This window comes from Oreochromis niloticus, linkage group LG7, assembly GCF_001858045.2.
Source record: "Oreochromis niloticus isolate F11D_XX linkage group LG7, O_niloticus_UMD_NMBU, whole genome shotgun sequence".
In the NCBI taxonomy this organism is placed as follows: Eukaryota; Metazoa; Chordata; class Actinopteri; order Cichliformes; family Cichlidae; genus Oreochromis; species Oreochromis niloticus.
In genome coordinates, this window is record NC_031972.2 from 1,951,427 (window position 1) to 1,964,694 (window position 13,268).

Below are 13,268 nucleotides of genomic sequence, written 5' to 3' on the forward strand. Positions count from 1 at the left end.
AGGTGTTATGGTTCTTTCATAAATGTCACCAAAGCACAGCCTCCTCCCTCCAACTCCTCCATAGACTCTAATGTTAAAATGGCTCAGAAGGTTCGTTTGAAAACCAGAAGTACAGGCTGTTTTTACACTGTCACCACGTCCATATAATAAACTCCACAAGCATGAAAACTGAGAATTAGGTAGACTGGACATTGCTGTCGCTCACGGTGAAAGAATTTTGTCAATAGGACCTGTACTTTTCATTTGGGAGCGATTTGTTTCGGCCTGACTTTTCTGTTCATTTTAAGCAGCAAAAGTGAGGTGCATGTCTGTGCGTGTGTATGGAGCCATTGGGTGCAGTCACTATAGCAACCAGGCTCACACCTGCCTCCTTAACGAGCTCTCTCTCTCACTGTGCCAAGATTCATTTTAAACACTTCTCTTTCAACTGCTGCTGTGTCCACAGTGTTTGCCCTATAGCCATCATTTTACCCTCAAAACGTCGCCATCGATGTTCTCTTTCCAACAGCATGTCTTTCAAAGCTCAGAAATATAAACTTTTTAAACTGTGTGGATACAAGTGGAGGGATCACACATTTCAGTCATTCAGTGATTCAAAGAATATGAACTTTTAATATTCATTCAGATGTTTTCTGACTCTAAATTTTGTTTTCTCATTACTTAGGTTTTTCTATTTTACATTTAAAACATTTTCAGCTATTTTCCAACTTCTTCTGCGCGAACGTCAGCTTTTCCCAGTTCAGCACTTTTGTTTTCAGTTTAAAAATTCAGTTTTTTTTCATCTCATTCAAAATTTTTAACTTAAATTCAGCAATTAATTCATTTCAGTGCATACATTCAGAATCAAGCATTCACACTGCAGTTTCTTCAGAAAATGCACTTTCTAGTTCTTCTATTTTATTATTTTTATATATTCCGTACGTTTTTTGTACTCTATCTCCTTCAAAACCGTTCAACTTAGAAAAACCATTCAAACACCGTTAGATTCCTCTTCTTTTGGACATGACTGCTTCTATTTTTCTCATTTATAACATTTATAATTTTAATTTTATTCAACTTTTTTCAACAAAATTTCCCATGTATTTCAATGGGGAGACCCTTCAAATCCTCATTCAACTTACTCATTTTCAAACTGTATCTACTTCAACATACGTTGACATAGAGCCACCATTCAAACTTTAAAACAAAGACAAGACATTCAACTATTCAACTTGTATTTATCTTTTCAATATCTGTTATACTTTTTCTTCAGTTCCAGTTTAAGTTTCATGATGTTTTTTCAGCCGTTTCAGAGTTTATAATGGGTGTGTATGGGACGGAATGTTGGGGCTAGAGTGAGACAGCTGAACTGCTAGAGTGAGAGGAGCAAAAAAATTAATCTTAAAAATCTTTTTTAAAACTGCTGCTTTGTCCACGGTGTTTGGTCTACAGGTATGATTTTACCCTCAAAACGTAGCCATCGCTGTCCTCTTTCATCCAATGTGTTTACTATTGTACTAGGTGTTATGGTTCTTTCATAAATGTCACCAAAGCACAGCCTCCTCCCTCCAACTCCTCCATAGACTCTAATGTTAAAATGGCTCAGAAGGTTCATTTGAAAATCAGAAGAGCATGGTGTTTTTACACTGTCACCACGTCCATATAATAAACTCCACAGGCATGAAAACTGAGAATTAGGTAGACTAGACATTGCTGCCGCTCACGGTGAAAGAATTTTGTCAATACGACCTATACTTTTCATTTGGGAGCGATTTGTTTCGGCCTGACTTTTCTGTTCATTTTAAGCAGCAAAAGTGAGGTGCATGTCTGCGTGTGTATGGGGCCATTGGGTGCAGTCACTATAGCAACCAGGCTCACACCTGCCTGCTTAACAAGCTCTCTCTCTCACTGTGCCAAGATTCATTTTAAACACTTCCCTTTCAACTGCTGTTGTGTCCACAGTGTTTGCCCTACAGCCATCATTTTACCCTCAAAACGTCGCCATCGTTCTTCTCTTTCCAACACTGTGTCTTTCAAAGCTCAGAGATGTAAACTTTTTAAACTGTGTGGATCCAAGTGGAGGGATCACACATTTCAGTCATTCAGTGATTCAAAGAATATGAACTTTTAATATTCATTCAGATGTTTTCTGACTCTAAATTTTCTTTTCTCATTACTTAGGTTTTTCTAATTTACATTTAAAACATTTTCAGCTCTTTTCCAACTTCTTCTCTGTGGATTTTAGCTTTTAGCAGTTCAGCACTTTTATTTTCAGGCGAAAATTTCTCTATTTTTCATCTCATTCAAAATTTTTAAGTCAGAATTCAGCAATTAATTTATTTCAGTGAATACATTCAGATTCAAGCATTCACACTGCAGTTTCTTCAGAAAATGCACTTTCTAGTTTTTTATTATTATTATCTATTCCGTACGTTTTTTGTAGTCCTACTACTTCAAAACCGTTCAACTTAGAAAAACCATTCAAACACCGTTAAATTCCTCTTCTTTTGGACACGACTGCTTCTATTTTTCTCATTTTTAACATTTATATTTTTAATTTTATTCAACTTTTTTCAACAAAAATTTCCCATGTATTTCAATGGGGAGACCCTTCAAATCATCATTCACCTTACTCATTTTTAAACTCCTACTACTTCCACATACATTGACGTAGATCCACCATTCAAACCTTAAAACGAAGACAAGACATTCAACTATTCAACTTGTATTTATCTTTTCAATATCTATTATACTTTTTCTTTAGTTCCAGTTTAAGTTTCATGATGTTTTTTCACCCGTTTCAGAGTTTATAATGGGTGTGTATGGGACAGAATGTTGGGGCTAGAGTGAGACAGCTCAACTGCTAGAGTGAGAGGAGCAAAAAAATTAATCCTAAAATCTTTTTTAAAACTGCTGCTGTGTCCACGGCGTTTGCTCTACAGGTCTGATTTTGCCCTCAAAACGTAGCCATCGCTGTCCGCTTTCACCCAATGTGTTTACTATTGTCCTAGGTGTTATGGTTCTTTCATAAATGTCACCAAAGCACAGCCTCCTCCCTCCAACTCCTCCATAGACTCTAATGTTAAAATGGCTCAGAAGGTTCGTTTGAAAATCAGAAGAGCATGGTGTTTTTACACTGTCACCACGTCCATATAATAAACTCCACAGGCATGAAAACTGAGAATTAGGTAGACTGGACATTGTTGCCGCTCACGGTGAAAGAATTTCGTCAATAGGACCTGTACTTTTCATTTGGGAGCGATTTATTTCGACCTGACTTTTCTGTTCATTTTAAGCAGCAAAAGTGAGGTGCATGTCTGTGTGTGTGTGTTTGTATGGAGCCATTGGGTGCAGTCACTATAGCAACCAGGTTCACACCTGCCTGCCTAACGAGCTCTGTCTCTCACTCTGCCAAGATTCATCTTAAACACTTTCAACTGCTGCTGTGTCCACAGTGTTTGCTCTACAGCCATCATTTTACCCTCAAAACGTCGCCATCGTTGTTCTCTTTGCAACACCGTGTCTTTCAAAGCTCAGAGATGTAAACTTTTTAAACTGTGTGGATCCAAGTGGAGGGATCACATTTTAGTCATTCAGTGATTCAAAGAATATGAACTTTTAATATTCATTCAGATGTTTTCTGACTCTAAATGTTTTTTTCTCATTTCTTATGTTTTTCTAATTTACAATTAAACATTTTCAGCTACTTTCCAACTTCTTCTGTGTGGTTGTCAGCTTTTAGCATTTCAGCACTTTGGTTTTCAGGTGCAAATTTCTGTATTTTTCATCTCATTCAACATTTTTAACTTAAAATTCAGCAATTAATTCATTTCAGCGCATACATTCAGATTCAAGCATTCACACTGCAGTTTCTTCAGAAAATGCACTTTCTAGTTTTTTTTCTTACAACTTATATCATCTTCCGTACGTTTTTCGCCGTCTATCTCTTTCAAAACCGTTCAACTTAGAAAAACCATTCAAACACCGTTAGATTCCTCTTCTTTTGGACATGACTGCTTGTATTTTTCTCATTTATAACATTTATATTTTTAATTTTATTCAACTTTTTTCAACAAAAATTTCCCATGTATTTCAATGGGGAGACCCTTCAAATCCTCATTCAACTTACTCATTTTCAAACTGTATCTACTTCCACATACGTTGACATAGAGCCACCATTCAAACTTTAAAACGAAGACAAGACATTCAACTATTCAACTTGTATTTGTCTTTCCAATATCTATTATACTTTTTCTTCAGTTCCAGTTTAAGTTTCATGATGTTTTTTCAGCCGTTTCAGAGTTTATAATGGGTGTGTATGGGACGGAATGTTGGGGCTAGAGTGAGACAGCTCAACTGCTAGAGTCAGAGGAGCAAAAAAATTAATCTTAAAATCTTTTTTAAAACTGCTGCTGTGTCCGCGGCGTTTGCTCTACAGGTATGATTTTACCCTCAAAATGTAGCCATCGCTGTCCTCTTTCATCCAATGTGTTTACTATCGTACTAGGTGTTATGGTTCTTTCATAAATGTCACCAAAGCACAGCCTCCTCCCTCCAACTCCTCCATAGACTCCAATGTTAAAATGGCTCAGAAAGTTCTTTTGAAAATCAGAAGAGCATGGTGTCTTTCCACTGTTACCACGTCCATATAATAAACTCCACAGGCATGAAAACTTAGAATTCAGTAGACTAGACATTGCTGTCGCTCACGGTGAAAGAATTTTGTCAATACGAGGTGTACTTTTCATTTGGGAGCGATTTGTTTGGGGCTGACTTTTCTGTTCATTTTAAGCAGCAAAAGTGAGGTGCATGTCTGTGTGCGTGTGTACTGAGCCATTGGGTGCAGTCACTATAGCAACCAGGCTCACACGCTGCCAAGATTCATCTTAAACACTTCTCTTTCAACTGCTGCTGTGTCCACAGTGTTTGCTCTACAGCCATCATTTTACCCTCAAAACGACGCCATCGTTGTTCTCTTTCCAACAGCATGTCTTTCAAAGCTCAGAGATGTAAACCTTTAAAACTGTGTGGATCCAAGTGGAGGGATCACATTTTAGTCATTCAGTGATTCAAAGAATATGAACTTTTAATATTTATTCAGATGTTTTCTGACTCTAAAATTTCTTTTCTCATTACTTACGTTTTCCTAATTTACAATTAAAACATTTTCAGCTATTTTCCAACTTCTTCTCTGTGGTTGTCAGCTTTTAGCGGTTCAGCACTTTTGTTTTCAGGTGCAAATTTCTGTATTTTTCATCTCATTCAACATTTTTAACTTAAAATTCAGCAATTAATTCATTTCAGTGCATACATTCAGATTCAAGCATTCACACTGCAGTTTCTTCAGAAAATGCACTTTCTAGTTAAGAAGATTTGCACAGCTACCATCGTCCATCACCCCAGTGTAAGGATGGAAACTACGTGTTTGACACTGAACAACAACAAGTTTACTGAACACTGCTCAAAGGTTTGTGGATGAATTCATTAAAAGTAGTTCTTGTAAGGAAGCAGGAGCAAAATGATCATGCAGAGTGCAGTGACTGCAGAAACAGCACCGAGGATGATCCACAGGAACAAATGTCCACACCTGGAAGTTATTCCAATGAAATGTGAACATCACTGGGTTTATTATCATGTGTGAAATATCAGTGCATCAAGAAGAGAAACTGCTCTTGGTTCTTCTATAGGATGTTCAGCTTGTTGGCTCTGGAGCGGACCAAAGGGTGCTTCACTGTGAGCAACACCTCACATCTGCATTTCCACTGCATGGAGCACAAACTATGTGTAGGATCTACAGCATGAGTTAAAACCAAAATCTGAGAAGAGAATATGCACTTAAACGCAGCTGACAGGGTCGGCTCTTCTTCTGCTTGTTGGAAACGCTGATTTCCAAAGACACGAAGAAAAAAAGCCGTCACTATCTTTGAATGATTAAGATTTCTGATCTATGGGCTGTTTTATGAAACGGGATGAAAAAACAGAAGAATTAGATATTTAGATAGAAGGAAAGGCAACTTACCAGTAAACAAATCACGCTTCTCCAGTCCTCTGCTGACATCACTCTGACATCACTGACTGTTACCAAATCACATGATTGAGTTAAAATAGAATAGAATAGAATAGAATAATCCTTTAATTGTCCCACAAGGGGAAATTTGGGTGTAACAGCAGCAAGAAAGACACATATACATACAAACATTACACAAGACACAGAACAGAAACATACACAATTTTTACATATTTACATCAAGTTCTGCTATATCTCATAGGATACTATAACTTGGAATCAGGTATGATCTGTGAGGAATTTTATTTGTGTCAATCCAACTAATGTCATTAATGACATGTGCACATCATCCGTCTGTATAAAGTTGGAGTTATTTGGAATTACATCTTGGAAATGAAATCTAATGATTGTAGAACAAAGACACGTGATGTTCACCTCGAACAGAAAAAGTTTATTTTTGTCTGTGTGGTTTTCTGTAAATATACTGTAACAGGTCCAATTACCACTTACACCTTTTAAAACCGTTACAAGGTAAAAGCACTGGGAATGTAAACCATAACAAACAACTTAGGGATCATATTGGTGTTTGTCCTCTTTTAAACAACTTCAATCATTTTTAAAGTAAAAGATAAAGATAAGAAGGTAAGAAATGAAAGGAGAAAACCAAAGACTACACTCAGTTAATTACTTTCTATATCATGAGTTTTATTCCACAGCATGTTTTTGAGAGCATAAATGTTTCTGGGTCTCCTGTCAGGTTCAAGCAGCACCTTCATCCTCAGCTCTGCTGCTCCCGTCAACACCAGAACTCCTCCGTCAGTCTGTCACACCCATGCTCCACCAACTCCACCAGCTGCGGTTAAACATTGTTCAAGTTCAAGCTTCTCCACCTTCTCCACATTTAAGTCTCCGCTGTTCTTCTCTGAACACATCTTCGCCCTCTCAGGTCCTCCGTACATCACTCTCCACTTTCCAGCCTCTCAGAGCACACTTCCTTCCACCTGTCACATGACTCCTCTGTCCTTACCGATGTTATATTCGTGTTTCTGAGTGAGGTGACTTTAAATCAAATGTATTATTATTCATGTGTTTGGGAGGAAGCCGGAGAGAACACGAGAACATGGACAGTTCCCTGTTGTCATTAACAAATGTACTCAAACAGAAGCTAACCTAGCATTATAATTACAGTGCTGACTTTGGCCACACCCCCACTCACCTGTTGGTTTTTGCTCTGTGTTCACAAACACATCAATAAAAGCTACCGCCCCAGGATCTGTTTACATACTCATTTAAATATGCATGTGTGCAAAAATGATGTTTACAGTAAGACGGGTCTCTTATGGATGATAAACAGATAATCCAAATCTCAAATTAGCTCATAATCTCTGATGATGTTAGCTAAAGAGGCAGCATAAGCAAGCTAAGTGACAGTAGTGAGACCTAAACAGTTTGCACTTTGGCTCATTAACATGTGAGATACAGCGAGCTTGAATCTGCTTATTTAACCTGTTGTATCGTCTGCAGTACACAGATGGTTCCAACTGAACTGAGTGAAAACAACCAAATATAATAAAACACAAAACACCTGTGTGAACAAAAAGGTCTTTGTTCTGTTTTTGAATGTACACACAGTCGTAACTGATCTCAGGTCAGCAGCAGCTTGTTCCAAAGATCAGCAACTGAAAGCAGATCTGAGATCTGATCCTGGAGCAGCAGGTGCTGACCCCCACCCAGAGCTAACACAGGATGACCAGTGACCTGGCTTCAGTACTGCGTGGTCAGATTTCCATGGTAGAGTCAGCCGTTATTTACTAATCATCAAACATCATGAATCAGACCCAGGACCAAAATTACTTTTAAATACTTTATTGCAGGACAGTACTGCAGTACTCTGGGTACTGTGACCCACTGTGAACTGTTACCCCCCAACAGCTGGCAGGGGCTGTGCAGGGGTGCTAATCCAGGTGTGGACAGAGGGCTGGCTGCTCCACCCTCAGAGGAACTCCTGGATCACTACCTCCTTCAGGGAGTGGGAGGACGCCTCCCCCGCTCGGCGTCTCTCAGAGCGGTCAGCTCATCCTGCAGCTGAGCCACCGGCCGGCCCAACTGGTACCCTAGGTCCACCAGCAGTTCCAGCAGCGGCGCTCTGTAGCGTGTCAGTCCATAGCGCCTCACCGGAGGCAGCGCTCTCTGAGCGGCGGAGAACGCCTGCTCTGGTTCGTCCAGGTCCCGGTAGCAGACGGTGAGGGCGGCGAGGGCGGGTACGAGGAGGGTGGGCTTCTGCCATGGCAGCAGCTTCTCCTGGATGTCCAGCACGGTCTGCAGCAGCTCCGCGGCTGGCCGGAACTGCCCCGCCCGGAGCAGGCCATGCGCCCGCCGCTGCTCCTGCTCCGTGAAGAAAGCCGAGAAGCAAGGGGAGTGTCTGACGCAGCGCGTGGCGTACAGCTTCGCCAGGTAGTCCTGCAGTGCCAGGCGCCGCTCCCCGATGCTCTCGGGGGAGAAGTTCCCCGAGAGCAGCTTGCGGGGCAGCTGCACCTCCTCCAGCTCCTCGTCAAACTCCTCCAGGAGTTTGTGGTGGAAGCGGGAGAAGTCGCTGTAGCGACGCTCCACCGAAACACGGCGGGAATCGAAGCTGCCGGAACGCATCACCACCACCTGGTAGAGCTGCAAACAAACAGAAAGAACTGTGACCTTTGACCTTTAAAGTTTAAAGTTAACTCTGCTGTAGCTCAAACAGCTAGTCAGAGGGAGAGGCTGGACTTCCTGTTCGCTCTCACAGGTGAACCCACCGCAGGAGTCTTTTCTCTATGTTATGCTGACGATTACGTTCATTCATACAACACCAAATCACGAGACTGGTCACCTCAAGGTACTTTATACCGTAACATAAAAACTCTACAATCATGTAAAGAAAACAGAGAAACCCCCAACAATCATATGACCCCCTATGAGCAAGCACTTTGGCGACAGTGGGAAGGAAAAACTCCCTTTTAACAGGAAGAAACCTCCGGCAGAACCAGGCTCAGGGAGGGGCGGGGCCATCTGCTGCCACTGGTTGGGGAGCGAGAAGGAAGACAGGATAAAGACATGCTGTGGAAGAGAGACAGAGGTTAATAACAAGTATGATTCAATGCAGAGAGGTCTATTAACACATAGTGAGTGAACAAGAAACACCCAGTGCATCATGGGAATCCCCCAGCAGCCTACACCTATTGCAGCTAAGGGAGGATTCAGGGTCACCTGATCCAGCCCTAACTATGTGCTTCATCCTGATGATGATGCTTTGTTTTGGTCCTCTGGGCCACCATAGACAAGCAGGAAGTTGGTGATGTGCAAGTTTGAATATTTCCTTCATTATGGTGCACGTTAGCCTCTGTGACCGCATGGCGTCGGGTACCTGCTCTCATCAATGAACAGCTTCCCGACTGAGTTTTACCTGTTTGAGGTTTAAAATGAACACACCTGATTGTGGCAGGCAGGGAAACTGTTGGGACTGCACAGCAGGTGGACAGGTGAGTGCAGGCAGTTATGTTAAAGCTGGTCTTTGGGTTACTTATTATCTCAAATTTGTCTTCATAAAGATTTCACTGCTCAGCCAGTGCCTCTTATGAACGGAGTTCACCTTTACTGCTTCCTGCTCCAACAGCCACACCTTCGGAAAATAAGCCCCTCCTCCTCAGGTTAAACTTTCACTTCCTGCGGGCTCACCTTCACTGAAAGTTAGCTGTGAACATTTACAGGTTAGCCACTCTGCCCCTCATCCTCTGTCTGAAACAAGCTCTTCTGATTAGCTGTCCCTCAAAAACAGAAGGTATTTCACCTCTATGACATCACAGGGATCCAAGAGTATAAAAGCTGCTGAGCAGAGTGTTTGGAGTCAGGTTGGGATTTGGCTGGTGGGTGTGTTTCGGTGTCTCACCACGTATTTGTGTAGCACGTGCTCGACGATGCGGGTGGAGGGGATCTCAAAGAGCAGCCGGACGGGTCGCTCTCGCTGCTTCACCGCCCTCCAGTTCTGCTGCAGCTCCTTCGTGGTTAAACTAGAACAGCCAGGCGAGTCCTCTGAAACAGCAAACACAGGGAGTCAGCGCCCACTGCTGGACCGGCACACCTGTGGAAAGGCGTGGCCTCTTTGACTCTGCGTGCTGCTTTAGCAGCTGCCAGCCTCTTTGAAACCCACCTCCCTATCAGCTCCTCTTTTCACTGTTTCTGACGTGAATCACTGGCTGCAAACACATAAATATCTGACAGATTAAAGCTCAGCATCAGTGTTTACTCGGGTGGAGGTCTGAAATGTGAGTGAGCCTGGACCTAAAAGTTTCATGTCTGAGTTCAGACAGAAGAAAGAAGAAGAGGAAGATTAAGAAGGTGAAAGACGACAGAACCTGGAGTCATCGTGTCCGCCTCAGTCAGCTCTTCGGCTCCCTGCTGAGCTGCCATCGGGTCCAAACTGCTGATCTGAGGCCAGAGAAGCTTGCTTATCCTCCCGATGTTCACTCAGTGATGGGTAGCTGTGTTTTCTGGCTCTGCTTCATGTCTTTTGGATTTTTTTTCTCCTGTAAAGATCAAAGCTGCCAGTGTGGCTCCTGCAGGTGAGTGAGGGGTTACAAAGGCCCGAGCGGGCCTGCCGAGTGTCGCTAACACAGAAGAAAGTGCTGCACGTTTGCGTGCTGACAGACGAGTGCAGGCAGGAGGAAGTCGACTTCAGCAAACAGGCTGAAGAGGAAGTGAAATGAAAGACCAGTGTGTCGTAAACGGTGTGTGAGAGAGGTGCTTGTTTTATGGCTGCAGAGCAGCAGGCGGGTGGAGTTAGCTAGCTGAAAGCAGAGTGTTTCGCATGCAGCTCCTCTCTGCTCCTCTAGGGGGAGCTCTGAAAGCTCTTTAAGCTTTAATGTCTATCTGCAGGTGCACAGGCAGGTCAGACGTCACAGGCAGACACCACTGACTAGCCTTTATTAGATTTACCTTAACATGCTTCACAGTGTTAGCGAGGAACCCCGACACTCAGACGACCCCTCTGAGCTTGGCTCGGGGGGTGGGATGCGGCAGTAGGGCGCAGTAGAGGAAGCACCTGCGCAGACTCGGTTCTGCGCTGTGAAGCTGATCAGCTGTTTCTCCCTCAAAGTGAAAGTAAAACTGTTCTCGCTGGCGTCGCAACTCCAGGATCAGCTGATCCGACAGGTTCGCTCTTGCTTCTCCGCAGGTGTCCTGGACACGGTGAGTCAGATGCCAACATCACGGCAGCCCGAGCCGTTATTCCTCGCTCTTAATAACCGCGTGGGAGGACACGCGTGGAGAGGTGATGGAAACACAGTGATTGTAAAAGGAAGCAGGTCGCATTGCGCCTGATTTCATCATCACCAGAGTAAACTCAAAGTGTACTATTTAAAGGATGATTTATTCATCAAGGGAACAAAGTGATCAAACCTACCTGCCTGTGTGCAAAAGTAACTGCCCCATAAACCAGATAACTGGTTATTGTGTTTGAGCCGGTACAGCATTCAGGAGAGGAAGTTCAGTAGAATACAGTAAAATGCAGTAGAACATGCATTGGTTTTGACAGCAGGCAGATGATGGCGTGCTCAGCATGCCCACTTCCACCAAACAGGTTCAGACACTGATGTCCACTTTTCTGTAAGTCCTTATTATCCCACTGACTCATCCTGTGCCTTTATTTGTGAATCCTGCACAGAGCGAGCGTGGTGGAGGTCTCTGCTTCTTCATTTCATTTTAAATACAGACGTTCAAATATTCCTGTAAGCTCTGATTTCTGCTCTGTATGACACTCAGCAGCTGAAAATGATGAGCCGCTGAGCTAAAGATGCCGCGGCAACCAGCGAGGTGTTCCAGCTGCTGGAAAAGTACTGCAGCAAGAGGTCAAAGCAGGGGTCACCTGAGACGGCAGCGAGGACAATTGCTGCCTGCCGTGTGAAAGGAAATGTCCCAGGTTGGTTTGAACTGTGAGCATGTAGCTGGTGCTTCCTCCTTCCTCTGCTCGCCAACACGGGAAAGAGTCTCTGTGGGTCTGCTGATGTGCTCACCTGTGTGCTCTCTGGTCAGTTATCTTTCCTCAGGGTCCAACTACCTGTGCAAGTTTCCAGAAGTCTCTGGAGGTCGTGCTTGATGGAGAAGGTGAGTGAACAGGTGTTTCTCTGACGTCCTGTCCCTGTCGAGGCTCAGACTCATCTCGCCGACTGCTCAATTTGTTTCTCAGGTGAGTCTTCCACCTGTGATGAGGTGCACAACAGGATGCTCAGTACCTCAGCGCACATGGATGGTGAGTGTCCAAAGCGGCAGCAGGACGCTTGTGTAAAGGTGAGGATGTCGGAGTCCTTTTACTCAGCCCGTTCTAACGAGGCGTCTGTGCCGCAGACATCGTCCAGAGGCTGGTGGAGCTGATCAGAGCGGAGGGAGATGACATCGACAGGAAGGTGAATCAGACGCGTAGATGGCTGCGGCAGGTCGGCGCCTCAGTACTGAACACCGGTGTGTTTCTGTCAGATCAAACAGAACCTGGACCTCCAGCAGCAGCTCAGAGACCTGGACTACGACATGTTCAAGAAGCTTACCTCCAGCGTGCAGAGCCTGGTCCACCCAGCGGAGCGGGCAGTGCCCTCTGAGGTTCAGATTCAGAGGCAGACGATCGCTCTGGCCTTCGAAGTGACCAGCAGGCTGTCAGCCACGAGTCTGGTCCACCAGAGGAGGGTGCTGAGCTTTGGAGAGCGGTACATCCGGGAGAACCACTCGGCTTGGGTGGAGCAGCACGGAGGCTGGGTGAGCATGAAGATGTGTTAGAATGTGAATCGTTAACTTTCACTGATGTTGAAGCGATTTCTGTGAAATTAAAACGATTTCTGGGTATGTTGTCTCTGTCCAGGCTGAAGCGTTCAGCATCGACTGAGCCACACGAACCTCAGAGGAACCTCCAGGCGGAGGTCACCACGCTCTGAAAGTTCAAATATTTGACACATATTTGTTTTGTAAAAGTAGAATTTTTTTAAAATAAACTTTTGAAAAACACACATGCTGACTGAGTGTCACGGTCAGTGACCTTGCAGCAGCCATGTTATTGGTCACATGATGTCATTACAAATACTCCAAAAGGCTCCAACAGCACAAACGCAGTGCAGAGGTCCAGCTCAGCCAAGCAGCTACAGCCGCCTGTGTCACCATCCACCTGTCAGTCAAAGAGGCCACGCCCCTAACAATGCAAACTTTCAATCAGCTACAGACACCAAACAGTTTGTGTATCAGACTGTAAACATGTTGATTTTAACACGGG

At 43.7% G+C, this 13,268-nt stretch overlaps 2 protein-coding genes across 4 annotated transcripts; one reads left to right on the plus strand and one right to left on the minus strand.

Moving 5' to 3' along the window:
* Nucleotides 1-7,836: 7,836 nt before the first annotated feature.
* On the minus strand, nt 7,837-10,680 carry snx20 (sorting nexin 20). The gene is made up of 3 exons (XM_003458299.5): nt 10,372-10,680; nt 9,906-10,048; nt 7,837-8,650 (listed from the first exon to the last, which is right to left on the minus strand). Exons 1-3 carry the CDS (start codon nt 10,424-10,426, stop codon nt 8,009-8,011), a joined length of 840 nt encoding a protein of 279 aa, XP_003458347.2. The 5' UTR covers nt 10,427-10,680; the 3' UTR covers nt 7,837-8,008.
* Nucleotides 10,681-10,921: 241 nt separating this feature from the next.
* si:ch211-218c6.8 (apoptosis facilitator Bcl-2-like protein 14) lies at nt 10,922-13,008 on the plus strand. Of its 3 annotated transcripts, none has more exons than XM_025908590.1 (7): nt 10,922-11,620; nt 11,777-11,933; nt 12,047-12,118; nt 12,201-12,263; nt 12,359-12,417; nt 12,488-12,760; nt 12,864-13,008. In XM_025908590.1, the coding sequence occupies exons 4-7, from the start codon at nt 12,236-12,238 to the stop codon at nt 12,885-12,887; spliced, it is 384 nt and encodes a 127-aa protein (XP_025764375.1). In that variant the 5' UTR covers nt 10,922-11,620; nt 11,777-11,933; nt 12,047-12,118; nt 12,201-12,235; the 3' UTR covers nt 12,888-13,008. The 3 variants fall into 3 exon arrangements, with proteins under 3 accessions (XP_025764375.1, XP_013121599.1, XP_005470270.1); XM_013266145.3 differs by having other exon boundaries at nt 10,922-11,203; XM_005470213.4 differs by having other exon boundaries at nt 10,922-11,203; nt 11,780-11,933.
* The last annotated feature ends 260 nt before the right edge of the window (nt 13,009-13,268 follow it).

Bases quoted from the DNA above. Each gene is read 5' to 3' on its own strand.
- si:ch211-218c6.8 (XM_025908590.1), top strand. From the start codon at position 12,236: ATGCTCAGTACCTCAGCGCACATGGATG. The intron at 12,264-12,358 runs GTGAGTGTCCAA...TCTGTGCCGCAG, and splicing joins TACCTCAGCGCACATGGATG to ACATCGTCCAGAGGCTGGTG. The intron at 12,418-12,487 runs GTGAATCAGACG...TGTTTCTGTCAG, and splicing joins GAGATGACATCGACAGGAAG to ATCAAACAGAACCTGGACCT.
- snx20 (XM_003458299.5), bottom strand. From the start codon at position 10,426: ATGGCAGCTCAGCAGGGAGCCGAAGAGCTGACTGAGGCGGACACGATG. The intron at 10,049-10,371 runs GTTCTGTCGTCT...TTGCTGTTTCAG, and splicing joins GGCGGACACGATGACTCCAG to AGGACTCGCCTGGCTGTTCT. The intron at 8,651-9,905 runs GTGAGACACCGA...GTTTGTTTGCAG, and splicing joins ACGTGCTACACAAATACGTG to CTCTACCAGGTGGTGGTGAT.